The following is a 22,572-nucleotide window of genomic DNA, read 5'->3' as shown; positions in this document are numbered from 1 at the left end:
TGGGCCAGTTAGGAGCACTAATGGGTCGAGTGGAAAGAGGAATGATGGGCCAAGAGGTGGAATGGACCGATGAAGAGTTAAAGAGAGTTGGGAGCTGGGAGGGTATAGGATGAGAAGAATGGTGTATATTCCTAAAGCGGCCCAAGTTAGCAAGGGGCAGTCTAGGAATTTCAGACGGGGGAGATGGGGTAAAAGAGGAGTGGGGAGGGTGGGTGAGGAGCCCTACTCGAAATAGGATTTTTAGAAGGAGAACGAGAAGCAACAGGTTGAAAAGATGGAATGGAAGCTAAAGGGGGAAATGTCAGGGGACAGTGGACAATGGAGGGGGACAAGGAGTGGCTCGAAGCACCAAAGGTAGGACTGGGAGAGCGCACAGGAATCTATAGGGCCAGGTCTGCGGAGTCCTAGCCAAGGACCAACGATCCAAGGGATGGATCGAGGTGGCGATTTCTCTGGCCAATGAGAGAGCTAGAAGCCGGAGGCTGAGGCAAGCGTGGCCGCCAGCATCTACTCCACCTTCGACTATGGATCGGGTGACGAGAGGGTGGTAAGGAGTTTCAAGGAGGGGGTAGATGGTATGGCTAGACGAGGGTCAAAAATCAGGATCAGGTAAGTGGGAAGAGATATCGCCAATAACAGAGAAAGGGATTCCCAGACAATCTTCGGAGGAGGTTTAATCCAATCGTTCTTCAGGGGAGAGCATATCCATTCTCTCATCAGGGGAAGGTGGCAAGGGCTTGTTGCAGGACTTAGAATGGTGGCAAAAAACTTTGCAAGTTATGAAGTGAGGAGCGATTAAGTCGTAAGAGATAGCTTGGTGAAATGAGTGGCCTTCATCGTCCATGATCACCACCGAAGGAGGGAGGTGTCTACGGAAACTTCCACACAGATGCATAAGAGAGTCTTTGCATCCTTTTTGTTCAAATATCAGTGAAGAGATAGGTACGGATCACAAAGCCTATAATGTTTAGCCCTCTCTCGCTCTTAAAGTGAAAAGGGAGGTTGGTGAGGGCTAACCAAAGGGGGATGGAACCATAATCAATTTTGTGGAGTTGCATATAACGATCCCATCTGCGAAGGAAGATCGGTCAGTTACCAATTTGCCAAGGCCCCCCTTCTAAGGCCTTAACCATCTTGATCGTAAGAGAAGTTAAAAAGAAAGACACCATTATCCAGCAGGTGAATGTCCAAAGAACTTGAAGCTTTCCATTGCTTGGTGAGAGAGCTCCTTACAATGGGAAACGGAGGTCGGCTACCTAGGAAGTGTCTGACCAAGCATAACCTTGATGTAGATGCACATTATGGAAGGAAATATGAGAGGAAGAAGGGTCCTACCTTAGTCCACCTGAGTGGCTAAGGTCCAGCCAAGAAGCCAGCCAAACCCCTACTTGGTCCACCTGAGTGGCTAAGTACAAATAAGGGCCAATTGGGCCCATCGGCTAGAGGAATAATTAGTAGCTGTTTTTAATTAATTAGTGGGCCATTGGGCTCATCAATTGAGTAAATGGTATGTTGAGTCCAAATTGTCTTAGGACTCTATTTGTTTTTCACATAGGTTTATTATTCCTAGTCCAATTTTGAATTCCTAATTGTAATAGGAGTGTCTAGTCCTATTGGAAAACTAGCTCCTAGTTGAAGGAGGAGTGTCTAGTCCTATTAGGAAACTAACTCCTAGTAGTAGTTTGATTGCTATTCTGCCCTCTATAAATAGAGGAGCCTATGTACTCATAATTTGATATTTGAATAAAGAATAATTGCAGTCAATAGCTTAGAACAGCCGGGATAGCTGTGGGTGAGAAGCTTGGGCCGAGACAACCGCTCCTCCCCCACTTTTCCCTTCGTTTCTTCTTGTCTAAAGCTTTCTATTTTATTCTCAAGTTACTATTGTTGAAGTATACGACTGTTGTGAGTATTCAGAAGTTCAGATATGTCCAAGTTACAAACCAGAATTGATTCTCTCTCTTGAAGCCTGCGATTATTTCTCCTAGGTAAGAAAATCAAGAAAGCTTGTAACTTCACAACTAGCCGTTAGAATCCTCTCAACTTTGGGGTTTTTGTAGCCTCCCTAGGGACTATCTACGCCCAAGAGTGCAGCTCAATCGGACTCTTACAGACCTGGCCGCACCTCTCTCTCTCTCTCCAGTTCTATAGCAGGTCTTTCTCTCTCCTATCGAGTTGGGTTTTGGGTTGGTTTTGCTCTTGCGTTGGTATTGTATCCTTGGGGGTTTATTTAATGGTCTTATTTCTTTGTTTCCTACTTCTATTTGTATCGTTTGGGGTAATAAACTGCTGGGGTAGTTTCTTGTAATCTACTCCTGCATTAAGTGGTATCAGAGCTATAGCTCAAACAGAAGAACCCCAACCCACCCTTTAAGATGTGATGAAAGCAATCCAAGCCTTGTCTATGAGGTTGGATGGACATGACCAACAGTTGGCTGACCTAAAAGAGAAAATTTGTTGCCTACTCTTGACACCCAACCAACTGTTGCCCAAACTAATGTTCAACCTGTTTTTAATTGCATTGGTAATGTTCCCAGAAGAGTCACTATGCAACCTAGAAGGAATGCCCCAGTTCAGAATGATGAGTATGATGAGTATGACAATCAGCTTCATCAACCTGACGATACGTACAAGGTCAAGTTAGAATTGAAAGAGTACAATGGAAGGCACGATCCCCTCTACTACCAGGACTGGGTAATTTCCTTTGATGACTACTTCCGGTGGTACCGTATGCCTGAAGAAAGGAAAGTCCAATTAGTTGTCACTAAATTAACTGGTGGAGCTAAGGACTGGTGGAGGAATGAAGAGAACAGGCTGATCCGCAGTCGTCAGATGCTTCACAATTGGGAAGACTTGAAATTTATCCTTAATGATAGATTCTTACCACCCACCTACCGACATCTACTCTACGACATGCTGAATACTCTAAGGCAAGGTACTATAACTGTAGGAGATTATATTGATCGTTTTAATGAACTGCTTTCACAAACAGGTGCCCATAAAGAAGATGAAGAACTGCTCATATCCCATTTCAAACTGGGGTTAAGGTATGATATTCGTGAGAAGCTTGGTGTGATCGAGATACCCTCCTTAAGTACTTATTTTGACAAATCACTAGAAGCAAAGGATCTGATCAAAACAATCTCTAGAAGGTACATCCAGCCAACTGACAACAAAAAGCCTTATGTACCAACCAAACCCACGGGATTTCCTACCCGAGATCCACAAGATACACAGGATAAGGGGAAGGCTCCAATGGGAAGGGAGAGTGGATCTGTGATATGCTACAGTTGTGGAAAGACTGGACACGGAAAAATTTTTCCCTAAACAGGGACGATCCAACTCTGTCATCAGTGCCATTGAATCCAATCCGGATTTACAAATCCACGAACCTAAGGATGATGATTGGACTGTTAATGTTGCAGTTGAAGGAGAAGAGGATGAACTAGAAGATAAGCTTGCACCAGAGAATGATGATCCTCATGCTTATGTCAATGTGGTTGCAAGAATCCTAGTGTCTGAAACTAAGGGTGAAGACTGGAGGAGGCACAATATCTTCTACACCTTAATGTCTAGTGGACCTCACAATGCTTAAGTGATTTGTGGACAGTGGGAGTTGTGTGAATGTAGTATCTCAAGCCTTTGTCATTGACGGAAAGCTTAAGACTAAATCTCATCCATAGCCATACAAGGTATCTCTTCTAGACAACAACACCATGGCTGTAACTCAGCGGTGTTCAGTCCCATTGAAGGTCTCAGATTACAAAGAAAGTGTATGGTGTGATATCATCCCCATGGTCCTCACTGACGTACTACTTGGAAGGCCTTGGTTATATGACAACAATGTGCTAGTGGGAGGTACTAAGAACCAATGCATCTTTGATCACAAAGGCATACCATTCATTCTAAACCCACTCAACATACCTCAGGTAAAAGACAAGTTAAGGGCTGTCCAACTAAGAAGACAACATGTCTTAAAGAATGTTGCTAAGACCTCTTCCAAAACAACCACTGAGCAAAAGAAGCAACTATGCAAAAAAAACACTGTGGACAACAAGCTATGCGTGCTGCCCCATAGAGAATTCCTGACCATTAGTGAAGAAACCGGCCTAATCATAGCTCTTGTTACCAAGGCTGCTGAACCAATGATAGAGGTAAAACATCCCCTACAAATCAAACAATTACTTGCTGATTTTTCAGATTTTGGTGCCAGAGGAATTTCCTGATAAACTACCATCTATGAGGGATATTCAGAATGCCATTGACCTTGTGCCTAGGTCAGTACTCCCTAATCTACCCACTTACCGTCTCAGTTCTACAGAGCATGCCGAGCTTAAGAGACAAGTGGATGATTTATTAAAGAAAGAGTTCTTGGTTGAGAGCATGAGTCCATGTGCAGTACCAGCCCTATTGACACCAAAGAAAGATGAATCATGGTGTATGTGCATTGACAGCCGGGCCATTAACAAAATCACAGTAAAGTACAGATTTCCTATTCCTCGTTTGGATGATACACTTGACATGTTGACAGGAGCCTCCATCTTTTCAAAGATTGATCTATAGAGTGGCTACCATCAAATTCGAATCCATCCAGGGGATGAATGGAAAACAACCTTCAAAACAAAAGAAGGCCTGTATAAGTGGAAGGTTATGCCTTTTGGCCTCACCAATGCACCTAACACTTTCATGAGGGTAATGACACATGTACTACAACCCTTCATCGGCCAATTTCTCGTAGTGTACTTTGATGACATACTAATATACAGCAAAGCACAAAATGAACACTTGGAGCATCTGAGACGTGTCATGAGAGTACTACGAGCAGAAAAGTTGTACATCAACTTGAAGAAATGTTCTTTTATGCTGCCCAAGGTCATCTTCCTTGGTTTTATTGTGTCTTCACAAGGCATAGAAGCTGATCCGGAGAAGGTAAAAAGTGTCGCTGAATGACCTATTCCAAAGACCTTGACCGAGGTTCGTAGCTTTCACGGTCTTGCTTCATTTTACCGACGATTCATCCAAAATTTCAGCGTTGTTGTAGCCCCAATTACAGAATGCACAAAAGGGGGAAAAGTCCCATTTAAATGGACTCCGGCAGCCACTAAAGCTTTCAACTTGATCAAACAAAAGATGATAGAAGCACCAGTGCTTCGACTACCCAATTTTGATATTATGTTTGAAGTGGCTACTGATGCATCCCATGTTGGGATAGGAGTGCTTATACAAGAGGGCCATCCGATTGCCTTCTACAGTGAAAAGTTGAATGATGCAAAAAGAAGGTATTCTACCTATGATTTAGAACTCTATGTTGTTGTTCAAATCCTCAAGCATTTGAGGCATTACTTAATTGGCAAAGAGTTCGTGCTCTATTCAGATCATGAAGCACTCAAATACTTGCACTCACAAAAGACCATTAGTGATCGGCACGCTAAATTGATCTCATACTTGCAAGGATACGTATTTACTCTCAAGTACAAAGCTGGGAAGGAGAATCAAGTGGCTGATGCACTTAGTCGAAAAGTGATGATGATGAACACCTTCACAGTACAAAGTGCAGGAGTGGAACACATCAAAGATGAGTACATTAGTGATGCTGATTTTTCAGAAGTATTCAACAACCTACAAGGAGGAGGACGGGATGACAAATTTGTTATACATGATGGGTATCTTTTCAAAGGCACTCGTCTCTGCATCCCAAACACCTCTTTGAGACATCACTTGATTCAAGAACTACATGGAAGAGGAATGGGTGGACACTTTGGCAAGGACAAAACATACTCCATGATGAAAGGCTTATACTTTTGGCCTCAACTCTTAAAGGATGTGCAACATGTGATACAGAGATGCCGCACTTGTCAACTTGCCAAAGGAGAAAAGAAGAATACAGGATTGTACACACCGCTGCCCGTTCCACATGCACCTTGGCAAGACATAAGCATGGACTTTGTCCTAGGCTTACCACCTACACGGGAAAGTATGATTCTATATTTGTGGTAGTAGATCGTTTCTCCAAGATGGCACACTTTATCCCATGCAAGAAGACTCTTGATGCAAGTCACTTGGCCAAACTCTTTTTCAAAGACATAGTGCGGATACATGGTTTACCACAGACAATTGTTTCAGATAGGGATGTCAAGTTCATGAACTACTTCTGGAAGACCCTATGGCTGAAAACAAATACTAAACTCAAGTTCTCCACTGCATTCCATCCTCAGACAGACGGACAGACCAAAGTGGTGAACAGAAGTCTTGGCAACTTACTCCGATGTCTAATCCAAGCCTATAAAAAGACTTGGCCATCTATAATGGATATTACTGAATTCACCTATAATAGTTCCGTCAACCGCACCACAGGTCGTACACCATTTGAGATTGTCCTTGGACTGCAGCCTTAACGACCAGTTGACTTGGTACTTTTGCCACCTCAGGGCCATATTAATGTGGAAGCCGATGAGTTCCTTAGACACATCACGGAAATACATGCTGATGTTCATCGTCGCATCGCTGTTAGCAATGACAGATACCAAGCAACTGCCAATCGACATCGTCGCTACGTGATTTTAGCCTGGTGATATGGTAATGGTTCGAATTCCACCTAAGAGGTTTCCTCCTGGTACAGTGCACAAGCTCCATCCTCGGAACATGGGTCCCTACAAGGTCTTGAAGTGCATTGGCACTAATGCTTACATGCTAGAGCTACCTCCTACTCTGAAGATCAACAATGTCTTCAATGTATCTGATCTGACGATATATTTGGGATACCATTCTGATGACGGTGACACTGAACACACCCTCAAACTTCTTCAATTTGTAAACCTTAAAGATGATGTCATCGAAGATGTTCTCGACAACAAGTTCACCACAGTTCGTGGGGGCAAAGGGTACTACTCCTTCCTCATCAAATGGAAAGGTCGACCACGAGAGGATTGTACTTGGATCCATGCCGATGACTTTCAACACCTTAACACGGACCTCTATGAGCACTACATGTCCCTTACCCATTCATCGGAGTTAAATGATTCTAAGAAAGGGGAAGCTGATGTAGATGCACATTATGGAAGGAAATATGAAAGGAAGAAGGGTCCAGCCTTAGTCCACCTGAGTGGCTAGGGTCCAGCCAAGAAGCCAGCCGAACCCCTACTTGGTCCACCTGAGTGACTAAGTACAAATAAGGACCAATTGGGCCCATCGGCTAGGGGAATAATTAGTAGCTGTTTTTAATTAATTAGTGGGCCACTAGGCCCATCGATTGAGTAAGTGGTATGTCGAGTCCAAATTGTCTTAGGACTCTATTAGTTTTTCCACATAGGTTTATTATTCCTAGTCCAATTTTGAATTCCTAGTTGTAATAGGAGTGTCTAGTTCTATTGGGAAACTAACTCCTAGTTGAAGGAAGAGTGTCTAGTCCTATTAGGAAACTAGCTCCTAGTAGTAGTTTGATTGCTATTCTGCCCTCTATAAATAGAGGAGCCTATGTACTCATAATTTGATATTTGAATAAAGAATAATTGCAGTCAATTGCTTAGAACAGCCGAGATAGCTGTGGGTGAGAAGCCCGGGCAGAGACAGCCGTTCCTCCCCCACTTTTCCCTTTGTTTCTTCTTGTCTAAAGCTTTCTATTTTATCCTAAAGTTACTGCTGTTGAAGTATACGACTGTTGTGAGTATTCAGAAGTTCAGATCTGTCCAAGTTATAAACCAAAATTGATTCTCTCTCCTGAAGCCTGTGATTATTTCTCCTAGGTCAGAAAATCAAGAAAGCTTGTAACTTCACACCCAGCCGTCAGAATCCTCTCAACTTTGGGGGGTTTTGTACCCTCCCTAGGGACTATCTACACCCAAGAGTGCAGCTCAATCGGACTCCTACAGACCTGGCTGCACCTCTCTATAGCTCTATAGCAGATCTTTCTCTCCTATCGAGTTAGGTTTTGAGCTGATTTTGCTCCTACATTGGTATTGTATCGGTCTTATTTCTTTGTTTCATGCTCCTATTTGTATTGTTTAGGGTTATAAACTGCTGGGGTAGTTTCTTGTAATCTACTCCTGCATTAAACCTCCATTTAGATATTTCATTGTCAAGGAATCCCGCAGGGCAGTGACCATTTTTTTTTCACCAAGAAGGGTGGGAGGGGCGAAGTGAAGAGAGAGGTCGACTTTGGAGGAGGGAGAGTTGGGGTTAAGGCAGGAGGCCCAAGATTTGGTGAGGGGGGAAGGAGGGAGTTGCGGTGGAGGTGGAGGGGAGAATATCATCAGAATGGAGAGAGGGATGTCAAATGGGAGGGTTGGGAGGTTGAGGAGGCTGGGATGAGGGAGGGGGGACAAGGATGAGGGGGGAGTTGCCAGAGGCCATCAGACCTGAGAAAGGAAAGTTCACTGGCCCGATGAAGGGAGATCTGATAAAAATAACAACTACTAGATATTTAGTAGTTGCTATTTTGATACTTTCTTTTATGGTATAGTAGTTAATGGATCTTCCTTCTACAATGGTTACTAACTTTGACATTACTTGGATGTCAATTACTCTCCCATGCACACGGAGAGTTACTAAATTCTGTAACAAGCTTTCATATTTTACAAATACAAGGTAGGGGTGGCCATATCCCATGATTTTGGCTAATATACTTTTTCTTCTTATGGTGAAGTGGAATGCTACCGTGGTAAAGCAGCATCCCCTTGGTGGTGAAGCAAAGGACTAATTGACTAATTCACTAGATCCAATTGTTGGATTTGCTTGGGATTTTGAGAAATACCATGGGCAGGAATCTAGCTACCTTCAACAAGTTTCTGGATCTCATCTGAGATCCTGATCTTTGTTGATTTAAGCTTCTTAATTTCTGGTCTCCAATAACAGCTATTTGGTCCTGTGTATTAGTTCTCTTAAATCTGATTTTCAGGTCAGAAAATCACATCAGGCCCATTATTTGATTGAAAATAGTATGAATTTTTTTAGAAATATAATTCTCACTAAAATAGAATCATCAATTTAACTATTCCATAATTAATTTGCAGAACACTAAAAAAAATAAAAAAATAAAAAATTTGAAGCCAATGAATAATGGCCAAGATAGCCAATGGTCTTAAACAATGTTTTGAATGAGAGAAGTAACAACAACAACTCAGCTGTATCCCAACTAAATGGGATCGACTACATGGACCTCGCACTCCAAGCAGCTCTATTCGACGTCATACCCAACACAAGGCCTAAGCTATGAATGTCTTTCCTCACCACTTCTCCTAAGGTCATTTAGGTCTACCCCTGCTCTTTTAGATCCTTCAATCTGAATCAAATCACTCCTCCGTACTGGAGCATCCAAAGACTTACATTGAACATGGCCATGCCACCTCAACGACTTTGTCATAGCTTATCATGTATTGGAGCTACTCCAAACCAGCTCTAATATGATCATTCCTCATTTTATCCTTCCTAGTTTTACCACTCATCCATCTCAACATCTTCATCTTCGCTACACTGAGTTTATCTACATGATGAATCTTAACTGCCCAACATTCCACATCATACATCATAGCTGGTCGTATAATTGTCCTATCAAATTTTCCTTAAAAGTGAGAAAGATAACTACTAAAAAATAAACTCGATTAAATTAACAATTGTTAGAAAAGGATCGCTACAAAAATTATTTTCAAATTCACTAATTGACTTAAATAATGTCACCATGGTCTCTTCGCATTACTGTTGAGTGAATGATTATTTTATTAATTCATTTGAACAAAAATATTACTAGTTAACTACTAAGATTTAATTTTCTTGTTTCTTTTAAATTTCCTTTCACTAGTATTATCACCAAAAGAGCTTGCTGAATTGCAAAACACACATGCTCCTTTTATGATAGACATCAACATAAACTCCATCAGTTCTAAGTTCAATCCATCTCAAGCTCACTAACCAGGAAAAAAAAAAATCTGCCAGCAGGGAATTTCCCTTACCTGACCCTTAGGTATCAAGAACAAACTGAAAACAGGAAGCAAAAATGCACTGCAAGCTCTAATAGGTTTGATAGGAAGAGAACATATGAAAGCTTCTACATATGTGTAATGGAGTACAAGAGGTAAATAGGTCTGTACAACTTAATCCATTTGACACAGATCTCAGCAAAAAGAAATGAAGAAAAAGATCACCTGTGGAAATGGTTGATCTGATTCAACCTTGAATCAGATTTCTGGATTTGACCAACCGTGCGGTTCAGTTTCTAGTTCAACTCTGGTCCTGTGGTTACTATTCACAGCAACAATTCATGAACATTTCAATTTTGAGTTCATTTCATTTATTTTATTAATGTTTAGTTGTTCAGCAGAGTGAAATATATATTGCTGTAGCATTGAAGACATATGCAAGGAGGAAAATAGGCTTCAGTGGCCTATCGAATAGGGCTGGACAACAGCCCCATGATTTTGTTCTTTGGGCGATTTATTTTTGTTTTGGTTTATTTTCTGGTTCAGTTCATTGTTGGAACCAGTTGGGTCAAATTTAAGTTCAGCGGTTTCTTAGGAGTTAAGTTAGTAATGTTAGATTCTATTCTTACTGTTTCTATTTTCAATTTTAGAAACTTTTGTATTGAGAGAATCAATTGGGAGGTTACCTTATTCGAAAACCTTCCCATTGCTAGGATATATCCCCCCCCCCACCCCTGTTATCCTTAGAAATACAAGAGCAAGGCTTCATTGTAGCCCACCATTCATACAAACAACTTTGCTGCTGCTGCTGCTACTTCTCTTGCTGAGAATTTATTTTGTGTTTGTTCAAAGTTGGACTGGTGTTTGATCCGGTGACTTTGCGGCGGGAAGCCCAAGAGAATCTCTCTTCTATTGTTATTTTCTTTCTCCTATCATTGCTCAAGTTATTATTGCTGCCTCACTCAATCACAGGTATTGGATCACAACTTCTCTCAGTTTCTTCCCTGGAATCTCAGATTTCTCACTGCCCAATCCATATCTCTCTAGAGCAACCCAGCCACCCCCTTGGGCTGCCCTTCTGATCGAACCATCCCCTCACTTAAGGTGCCGCTCGATCCAATTTCCAGGTCTTTCTGACATCTGGTCAGTGAGATATAAGAAATCTCTCATATTCTATCTTTTAGTAAATTATCAAGCATGGAACTGAGATCAATAGAGTTGTTCTGTTTCCTATTGCTCCCTTTGATGTTTATTCATGTTTTATGATTTTTTTAACCCTAATTCAGTACCTGGTTTAGGCCCTCATATCTGATTACCATTCTGAGCTCAGAAACCTAATTTCTGGAATCAATAGCTTTGATTCCCAGACATGTTTTCTCCTTTCATTCTGATCTGTTTGTACTGCTGTTCTACCTTGATTGTTGGATGTTCTTGATAGTATCCTGCAGCATTGGGATTAGGTTGACTTGTCAATCCTAGTTCTACATTATATATCTTATAAATAACAGATCTATTTTGGAGTATATCTCTTTATTCTTTCAGTTTCCTAGTGAGTTTTTGTTATTTTCAGTTCAGGATTGGTTAAGGGCTTTCTCTTTTTGAGAAACTCTGTCCAGCGCTATTCTATACAAGTTTGTAAGGGGCCAAAACCCTACCCACAAATTTGGTAATAAGAAGAAAGCTTTTCAGCCAAACAATCTGTGGATTTTCAGAACTTTCGGTTGGGTGTAAGCTTTTCAGCTAAACAATCTGTGGATTTCAGACCTTTTACAAGGGTGTACTCTCAGGTGGCTCAATGGATTATGAGTGTTCTGTTGCTGTGGATTCCAGTTCCCAACAGGTGGAATCCTGCGTAAGTTTACTTCCCTAATTCTGCTCTTAGTCAATTACCATTTTGTTAGTCATGTTTCTTGCTCTTTAACTTCAGAATTCAACTCAATATGATATTGCTAATTTCTGATTCAGAATCAGTTTCCAAAATTCGATCTTTTCTGTGATAGTTTAGTTTTATCTCAACTCGGATGTCTCAAAATCCATTTACTAGAAATTGATTTCTGAAATCTTAATTCAGTTTCAAGTTCTATTGTTAGATTCAACTCTTGTGATGGTTTATAAATCTGAATCTGCCACCGATTATCAGTTTTGATTTATCCTACTTCCAGTAGGATTCTTCACTAGCTGGTATCCAGCTGTGGGCCTGTCCTTATATTTTGATATATTGTTCTCCTAACTGATGGTTGAAACAGCCTCTCGACATTCTCGGGGTTAGGCTGCATAGTTCTCTCCCCCAACCCCCCCGACCTCACGAATTTCTCTTTAACCTGTTTTCTTTTCCTTCACTATGATTCTGGTTTTATAGTCATTTCTGATCCCTAATCCTTTGGTGTCCTAGAACCCCATCACCACTCCTATAAGGTGTATGCAATTACAACACTCTATTAACTGCTGACTTCTTAATTAGCATTACAACAGTCTGGAAGGTCCTTGGAAAAATACCGATACACAGATAGAATGCAGATATGTATAGAAAGTATCAATAGCAGAACAATTAAGATAGTTGCCACCTTAGGTAAAAGGAAAATTAACTCTTACAAGGTAAAGAAGAATCTACCTGTATTAGGCCCTTCACACGCCAAACATTATGTTTCAAAACCACAATCTGTGAATCATCAGGATGCAGAGAATGCAGCTCCTGTCTCACAGACTCTATACTTGCATTGTGCTCCGCCGACAGCTGGACAGATAAGACCTCCCCGGTTGCCTTTACAAGCCTCCCCAAAACAGCACGAGAATCACCGACATTGGCAATATAGAGGGTACCACTGCATATCACACCAACCAAGCAGCAAGATCCAACAGCTGCAATTTGTGGTTTCATTGGCCATTGTCGGGTAACAAGAGAGAAAAACCCTTCTTCCGTTGCTTGAAATGCTTTCCGTATTACATCTACTGACATGGCCTGCTGCTCAGAAGTAAATCCTGCAGAACACCAATACAAAGGACTGATAAATTATGAAGAGTTACTTGATCTCAACCCTCAAGAACCACCATCGAAATAGAGAATGGTGACAGCCACTGAGCTGGAAAACATAACAAAGTCATCAAACTTCAACAGTTGAAAAAGTTTAGTTCTATGTTGAAAGAAAGCACCATCCAAGCTTAGTGGGCTTCTGCTCACATACTTTTAAGATTGTGGAAAAGGTGCTCGTTGATGTAGCGTGAAGTCTCAGGCCCGCCATGGCCATCATATATTCCAACAAAGGTTCCATAGGGGCCAGACTCCAGTGAACTCAAAGGGCCCGACTCAATTTGACTTTGATCCTCGAGCAAATTGTTGGCCTGAACAACTGCCATGGAGAACTCCCCATTAAGATGCTGCCCACTATCTTTGTACCAGAGAAGCCCATCCTGTCTCCCTACAGCATCCGAGCCAGTGTGAACATAACGATCCGACGACGGCCGCCAACAGGCCCTCAAAAAGTTCATCAACCCCGATAACATCCCTCATCTCACCCAAACCAGCCTCAATTTTCTCCACATCCAAACAGTATTTGGATGTACAACACCAATCCAATCGTGTACAAATGAACAAAAATCTCTTCTGCTGCCTTCCTTCTCCTCCTCAGCTGTACACAAAAAAAGAACCACGAAAGAAAACACTCCCACCCAATAAATCAAAAGTATAACATAGTTAAAAGAACCACAATAACAGAAAATAATGAAAATTTTGCAGCAAACCTCATCATTCTTGGTTTTCTTCAGTGAAAAATCACATCAACATAACCAAAAGGTCGGAAAATCAAATAAAACAGAACCTTAAACCAATAGTTATAACAGAAACAACAAAAAAAAAAAAAGAGGGAAATCAAGTCCACTACTTTTTCCACTTTTTTCGTGGTTAAGTGTTTGGTCAGACATCTAAAGTCCAGAAGGACTCAAAGACTCCAAAGACTGAAAATCAAAAAAACCATCTCTACTTTCACACTGCGAGAAAAACCCAGAAATCAAAATCCGGAAATCCTTCAATTTCACAAAATTGCACATTTTTGCAAATAACACAAATAATAAACGAAGAATATAGAAGGGCAAAATAAAAAACCCACCGTCGTCTTCAGCTTTTCTCTTCCTTGCTTCTGATCAGTAACTCGGCTCTACAAATGAAGGCGATGGAGATCTGAAAAGCGAATCAGTCCATGTGGTTCTGAAAGCATTAGATCTGTAGATCCATCAAATCAGAAACAAAAAGATAAGTCTCCCCCTTTTATATATACATATATATATATATATATAAATATATAAATCCCTTCTTCTCCGCTTCCCTTTAAGGATGAAAGAATGGACAATCTAAAAGGATCAACAGATTCAACGAGAATAAAGAGTTTTCAATCAATCTATGTGTATGATTGGGGAACTGACTCATAAACACTCTCGTCCTTCTCTGCGGAGAAAGCCCATTAAAACCAACAAACGAGGGCTTAAGGCCAGCAAAGCAGAGGCCACAGCCATGGGCTCCACAAAACTGATAAGAGAAGAGAAAATAATAAGGTAGCTTTCAAATTTCATTTTCTTTTTCATTTATTTTCTCCATTTATTAAAATTAAATTTCTACCAAAAAGATTATATTAAAATTAAAAACCCCGTCTGGTTCCCTTAGGGCTCCTCTGTGGCGCAGCATGGTGTGTGACGTATATTTGATGGCTGAAATCCTTTGAGGTGTATGCCAATCAGCCCTTGTGTTAGGAATCAGATCCTCTCAAGTGTGCTAGTGCACATTCGATGGCCATAGGTGCATGTTCAGGTGTTATCAATTGTCCGATGCATATTGAGTGTAATGAGGCGCAAGAGAGGATTTGGGTCATGTTGGGTGTGTAATACACATCTAAAGTGTGAAATTACACATCGCGCGCACGCCATAGATGAGCCAAATCTGATTGGTTTTGTATTGAACCCAAAGTGTGAAATTAACTTTTCTTTTCTTTTCTTTTCTTTTCTTTTTTTTTTTTAGAATAAATAGGTGTCACTAACTTACGGTATGATGATATATATCTCTATCTCTTCACGCAATTCACACCCCCTGGAGGTATACATCATCCTTATGGATTGTGTGATCATTTTTAATGTGGCTCGTTTTCAACATATTACTCTATTATGGTTTTCAAAATGAGTCAGTAATCCCTGGCCCGGTCCAGTATCTGTCACTTTCACCCTACCTCTTATGTGTTAACTTTTTTTATGTTTTTTCAATTTTTTTAGAATTAAGTACTATCACTTTTAATGTCACATTAATATTCAATATGATAGTTTGCTTGATTTAATTGCACAATCTTAGGGATTTAGATTCTCAGTTGACAATGCATTTCAAGAAACCATCAAACACAATCTTAATTTCAAAAGGTTTACCATACAATTTCAACTACTTATAAAGTATAATTGTATAATTCATTCTTCTTAAACCATGATTTAAAATTGAGGTTTTCAGGGAATGGGGTGTTTGGGACCCACAAAATGTTGAGGTTGAGAAGATGAGATGACAAATAAACGTTAAATAAATGATAGATTTATATGTTTAAGATTGTGGATGGAAAATTAAGGTTGCGTCTAGTACGATTTCTTGGAATGACTTATCAACCTAGAATGCATACTAAACATAACCTTAGAAATAAAGTAGAAAATATATAATGCTACATAAAATATTGCCTGGAATGTGTAATATGAAAGTCCATTTCCATAGCCATAAAAAAAAAAAATCATCACATTTCACCAAAAAATAAAAAAATATATATCACATTGTATAGTATAATTCATATCCAAGGATTGCTACCTAAATCTAAAGAGAGAGAGAGGGGGAGGGGGAGGGGGAGGGCGAGGGGGAAAGTGAACCTAGTGCACAAGGTTTTCGTCACTGCAAGGTTTAGGGAGGATCATAATGTATACAGTCTTACCCCTACTTCGCAAATAAGCTACTATTTCTTAATTCAAACTCACGATCACTAAGTCACAATGGAGCAACCTTACCATTGCACTAAGATTGTTTCCCATCTCGAATTTGCTACCTACATCCAAAGTTTTCCACAATTATCATCTCAACCATTGAAGATACAAGGTTGACCATTTTACATTTTGGCTATTTCCATTTGTTATTATTTTTATCTTGTTTCTGTGGTTGAAAAAGCCCTCTTACAATTTTTTATTTTTTATTTTTTGCTACTCTATTTTACTAAACGCAAGGCACTAGTAGGGTCAATGGCCACCTAATCCTATACACACACACACACATGCATACAACAATGTTCAATTCTACGACCTCCCCCTAGGTACCGACTATTCAAACCAAAATTGTCACCACTAGACTAAGCTAGAGTTCATGAAAAAAAATAACCCTCCTACGATTGATGGTTGAGCTCTATTAACCAACTTGCATGGTTCTTCTTAATGTCGGGTCAATTCTTTCAGGAATTTTTAGACTGGGCATTATTGATCCAACCAAAACCCAAACTATGGGCTATGAGATTCCTCAAACAAATGTTTTTGTGGACTATAAGACTAAGGCTGCTCGAGCATCACCACTCAGGATTCCATGGTCAAATGCATAACCTAACATTAAGGTTGGGTCATTCAATTGCTAGACCCAGTATCTCCTTATCCTCCTGGTCTACTATCAACAACATTTTTTTTTTTTTTTTATTTCAAGTGAAGAAGAAGTTGGATTATCATTAGGAAAACTAAGATATAGAGATGGAAGGGGTTGAACCACAAGAACTCATTTCAACTCTTTTGGATCAAATGGAGTCTGCTACACAAGTTGTTGTGCTGGCTCATATGGGGGAGATTGTAGGGGAATCGATGATAAATGAGAGTGAGGGGTTGTTATGCCCTATCTCTCTCATCCCTATCCGATCCTCTGCCAAGAGGAAGAAGAATGAGAAGTCTGTTTCTAATTCTTCTCATTTGTCTCTTTGGAGCATCTTCACGTTAAATCCTTTGAGGCTGATAATTGCTCTATCGCTTCCTCGAAGGAGACTCTAGAAACATTACCTCATGAAGATAGTGTAGATCCAAATAAAGAAATTTCATTTGTCATATTACTGATTGGCAACCTTCTTTTGTTGTCTGTCTTACCACGGTTGATGTGATTGATCTTGAAAAGACTGGTGTTCCAGAGGGCTATTTTACTTTTACTGTAAGAATCGTATTAGGTTCTTTCAGTACTTTCTTCGATCAATAGAATGGAAAAATTGATGCTTATTTTTCAAAGACTCGCTTTTGGTCTATATTGTTGGATTTTGTTTTATTGGGATTCTCCCCAATCTCCCATTGGCTAGCCTAATACTTGATAGTTGTATTTTTTTTTAATGCTTGTAAATATATATATTTCTGTTCATGAAAAAAAATATATCATTATGTCCTATTTCACTTGTCTTATAAATTTGAAGATCCCATGCATGCTATGATGAATTATGTTTAAGGACTCACGTAGTCCTCGCCTTGACATAACAGTCGATGAGCACCATCTCTTTCTTTGCCTCTCGCCATCTCTCTCTCATTCCCCCCTCTCACCATCTCATTCTTCTCTCTCTCTGTCTTGGCCGCACTTATCTTCTACTACTGCACCCTCCAGGTTGCCATGTGCATTGTCATTATAAGCCCACCCAATACCACCCTCCCTTGTGCAACTGTGCATCACCATCATCCCACCCCTATGTTGACATCCCCCCACTGTCCCCTAACTTGTGCATAGTTATTGCAAACCACTCCATCCAGCTCTGATCTATGCGGCCATGCATCACCATTGCCGATGCACAGGTGCATTGCCCTTATGGATCCTCTCCACATCTCACCCTATGCATTGTCCCTATGGAGACATTGTGAAAAAGTTGCCAAGTATGTTAAAGTGCACCCCATCTCCTTTTCTCCCCTCAAATATCCTTTTTTTTCCGCAGGCCCACCTCAGTCGTCCATTGTGTGTTATCTCTATGTTTTGTTTGGTAAGTGTTTTTTTTTTTTTCCCAAGCATATTTTTAACTTACAAAAGTGTATTTTTTTTTTTTTTTTTAACATAAACACACACAAAAAAAATTTTTGACTTAAAAATAATTTTTTTCATGAAAACATAGCAAACAAGCTCTAAATGATTTTAAATGGCAAAGGCTTCTTTGCCCCATCTCATTATAATTTCAACTCATTGCTTGAATATTTTCAGTATCATATATATGGCTCTGTTTAATTGCAAGAGAAATAAAGAGCAACAAAAATAGAATTCAAATTAATTCAAAGATTTTTGTAATACCTCATATAAAGGTGTAACTAACTCCAAAACATACTAAAATTAGTTATTAAGTAAGTGACTCCAAAAGATACCAAAATTAGTTATTAAATTTTACTTTATTTTACAACCAAATTACTTTGACTTGGAAAGTACATTTATCAAATATGATAACAGATTTTAAATAAGCTACATGATCATGATTACAAAACTTTCTTTTTTTTCTTTCACAAATTTTATCTATTCCTTTCACTTGGAAATAATTTATTTATTTATTTATTAGGTGCAAGGTAGCCATATGGGTCATACAAGACACTCACAGAGGATTCAAGAACGAACCCACAAAGTGGCCAGGATAGAGGCCAAGAGAACCACACGCTTCTTGAAAAGTTGGAAAGAGCACTCTCCATGGGAGTAGTTTCAACCAATAGGGCATGCCTTGGATCGGCACTCGCAAACAAAATGGGACCTATATCAATGCCCCAAACTAAGGAAATTTCACATGGTATTGTCACATGGAAATGGAAGCATCCAAGGTTACAAATTACTTGGATGTGTTTATATTCTTGCAAATACATGGTCTGGTTTTGTTAGGTACAGTGTCATGCCATAAATTTTGAACCATGGAATTCATGATCAGTTAACCTCGAATTATTAATCAACTTTTCTACCCAAAAAAATTATTAATCAATTTGGATTCACTTCTTCGGACTTAGTGATAGTGGGTTTTTTGTATATGACTTATGGATATTCTACATTTCTGCCATAACTAAAAAGAAGGAAAAGTCCATTTAAACAATTTGTCATAATATGCTTATCAGGACGGTCCACCATTTTGATCATTGAATTAGTTATATAATTCAGGGCAAGAGAACGTTATCCTATTGGAGGTAGGTACATGCTAGCATGTAGGACAATGAGAGGGTGTATGTGACCATCTTCATTGTGGGGTCAACACGGTTTTTTAATACCAGTTGTGTCCATGCATATACATACGTCAGTGGGTAGCGTTCTTTATTCCTAAAATTTATGATCTACATATCAACTTTCAAACTCAAGTTCAATAAAATACTCATGCAGATGCACATTGTATTTTTTTCCCCTTTTTAATTGTATTTATTTTGCCTCTTTTGGTAGTTCACAAATTTAAAAAGTTGATATAAACTTAAAATTTGATATATAGACAATAGACCTTAGGATATATTCATCAACAAAATTGAGCCCCATATCATTTCATATTTGGGTCATCATCTTTTTTTCTTTCCCCCGAAAATTAAAACAAGAAAACACTGGAAAGTAAGTCATTCAAAACTCTTTTGCCGGTTGAAAGTCCTCTCTCCTCTAATTGTTTTGCTTGTTTGGATGAAGGTGAAAATTCTCATGAGACAAACAAATTCCCTCTGTCTCTCTACCCAATTCAACTCCCCCTCCCCTTAAATAAGAGTTGGCCCACTTTATCTTCACTCCCTTCCATCTACTTCAAGTAAATAAGAAGCCTTTTATCTTTTATGGGGGAGGGACTGTTACTAAGTCAATGTAATTTCCCACCAATGAGGAGATGGTGAACTCCCAAATCCTCTAGTAGAGAGGTTTTAATGAAGAAAAAAAAATGTGGGGTTCATGGGTGGGATGTGAGAGGAATTGTCTAAGAATCTGTACATTGATATTGTGATAATCATTTTTGTATATTTTATGAAAAAACTATGTCCGTTTAGCATTCCCTCATGCCTACACACAACCCCTGTTTTCAGGAAGCTTTAAAAAGATGTCATAACTCTCCTGAAAACAAAGACTCTGTGTAAGCATGGGGATCGCTAGATGGATAGAGGTTTATAAAAAAAGAACTAGAGTTTTTGCCCGTAGATATCTCTTTTATTCAAGCTACCCAAGCAAATATACCCATCTTTAAGAACATAAGCCCATTTATCTTCTTGATTATCTTACCAAATCATAAATTCAATTTCAAACTAGGTTTAAACTTTATAGTATCCATCCACACTCCATGATGTGCATATATTTTTTTGCTTGAAATTCTTCCTTTTCTCTCTTTTTTTTTTCTTTAGGAAAAAACCTCTCTCTCTCTCTCTCTCTCTCTCTCTCTCTCTCTCTCTCTCTCTCTCTCTCTCTCTCTCTCTCTCTCTCTCTCTCTCAAGCCTTTTCATCTTCTCTTTCCGATAATGCATTGATACTTTTACATTATAATCATAACAATTCCACTCATAAATACAACAATAAATTTGTTACTATTCTCAATTTCCTTAAATCTTTTATTATTCTCAATTTCGTTTGATTATTTTTCATTCTTTCCAATTTTAGTGACTTGTCATTCCATTTTTGGTGAAGACATTTGTCTTCAATTTACTAATTTTCCTTTCTTTGCTAGTTTTCTTTCCCGAAATAGTGGAATTTATAATGTCATGGATTTATAATTATATATAGCTAACAAATGTGTTTTTCCCGGATTATGTGTGTCAAAACTTAGCATGAATCGACAAAATCGATTGAAACCGATTGAAAAAACCTCAATCGATTTTGGACTGAGGTATGATGGGACTGGCTGAAAACTAGACCGAATCGAACCAACTAATAATCAAACCGAAACTGAATCAAATGAAACCGTTATAAAAAAGTGATTATAAGGTTATAAATAGGTGAATTGATTATTCATTTTTTGGTCATATTAGTGACAATATTTTTTTTTGTAAGGGGAATTCTTACAAACCAATGAATTGAAGTTACGAATAGGGAAACTGATTTGTAAATTGTAACAATGCTTCTACTAATCAAATGAAATAGTTAAAAAAATAAGTGATTATAAAGTTATAAATAGGTGAATTGATTTTTTTTTTTTATCATATTAGTGACAATATTTTTTGTTGTAAGGGGAATCCTTACAAACCAACGAATTGAAATTATGAATAGGGAAATTGATTTGTAAATTTTAACAATGCTTCTATTGATCTCCTTTATTCACTATATAAAATTAGTTGAATACTTAAATGAATTATTTAATAGTAGGGTTCATTTTTTGGTTATCTTCTTAGTGATTAGTTATCCAATGGTTTCAATATTAGTTATCTTCCCTTACAACTATTAACCTTAATTTTGTTGCATACTTAAAGTGTTTTCGCCAAATCTTTCCTCACTATAGGTTAGTATCACATATTGTTTATTTCTATTATCCAAAAAAACTAAGACTTAATGTAAGATTTCATAAGGTTTAAGCTTGATAACAAACAGATCTAAATCGGTATTGACCCGATATTGAAAAATCGAAATAAACTAAAACGTACCAAATCATATCGAAACCAACCAAAAATCGAAGCTCCTTAACGGATTGGTTTTGCTCTCCCTCATTCCTAGACCGAAACCGATATAGTCTGACTAAAATCAAGCCAAACCGACTGCTTGACACCCCTAGCTTGGGGAATACTTGATAATGCAATTTCTATATGCAAAGTGGTTCTCTATCCAAGAGTGCAGCCTACACCAATGTTCCCTATATCTCTCTATCCTCGAGGTATCTTTTCACAAGGAGAGGAGAGAGATAGACACATGAAAACTATCGACAATATGCATATGAATATTTTTAGTCAAGTTACTTAGAAGCCCAAATTAACGAAACCCTCAAGCTCAATTGTCCCATGGCATCAGCACAAACTAGTAATAGATAGAAAACTTTGAACTCGGCAAAATAAAGTCATTAAGGGGTTGTATGACTAGACGACCAAAGATAGCCTTGTCTAAGTCATTCCCTTTCTTTTTTATCACCTCCAGAGCTACATAAGTAGGGGTTCGACAAGTAATGTGTAACAGCCTATCCTGTTTCAAATGTTAAGCAAAGGCACTGAGAGCAAAATCAATGATCTTGAGGTTGCCTTCATCGTCGAGGGGGAGATTTTCAGGCTTCAGATCACGGTGGTAAATACCACGACTGTGGTAGAAATCGCTGGCAGAGTTGAGTTGCTGGAAGTAAGCTCAGGCGACGTATTCTCTCAGTCCTACTAAAATCAAAATGGACCAATGTTCATTTAATGCATGTCCTCATCCATCCACTCCCACCCTTCTTGTTCCCTCACAAACTTTTTGCTATGTTGCCCATATAATGGAAATGTTAAATTAGTTTTACAATTTATGCAATACAAATCAAATACAGAACATATAACTACACACAAATGTGTTAGTATAAGTGAATTGACTCATGCTTACATTGAAACATCATATATTATACTCTCAATTTTAGGTTAATAAATTAAAATAAAAACATGATTGTATTAAAATTTAATTATTATAAAGAAATTGTGCTATTAAAATCAAATTGAAACTTACATTATCAAGAGTTAATTGCAAATTCTAAATACCCTAATTTCAAATCCTTTGCTTTCCCAGCAATGTTGT

At 38.8% G+C, this 22,572-nt stretch overlaps 1 protein-coding gene across 1 annotated transcript in view; it reads right to left on the bottom strand.

Moving 5' to 3' along the window:
* Positions 1-14,388, bottom strand: part of LOC122073235 (probable protein phosphatase 2C 60) — a 29,250-nt gene extending 14,862 nt beyond the window's left edge. Inside the window, exons 1-3 of the mRNA XM_042637778.1 lie at positions 14,015-14,388; positions 13,094-13,537; positions 12,523-12,890 (exon numbers count right to left, since the gene is read on the bottom strand). Coding sequence (XP_042493712.1) covers positions 12,523-12,890; positions 13,094-13,412 — 687 coding nt within the window. The 5' untranslated portion in view covers positions 13,413-13,537; positions 14,015-14,388. The remainder of the gene's footprint in view (positions 1-12,522; positions 12,891-13,093; positions 13,538-14,014) is intronic.
* Positions 14,389-22,572: the final 8,184 nt, after the last annotated feature.

The sequence above is a fragment of the Macadamia integrifolia genome, chromosome 3 (genome assembly GCF_013358625.1).
Source record: "Macadamia integrifolia cultivar HAES 741 chromosome 3, SCU_Mint_v3, whole genome shotgun sequence".
In the NCBI taxonomy this organism is placed as follows: Eukaryota; Viridiplantae; Streptophyta; class Magnoliopsida; order Proteales; family Proteaceae; genus Macadamia; species Macadamia integrifolia.
The sequence above is the reverse complement of the archived record's forward strand: the minus strand, read 5'-3'. Positions and strand labels throughout refer to the sequence as shown.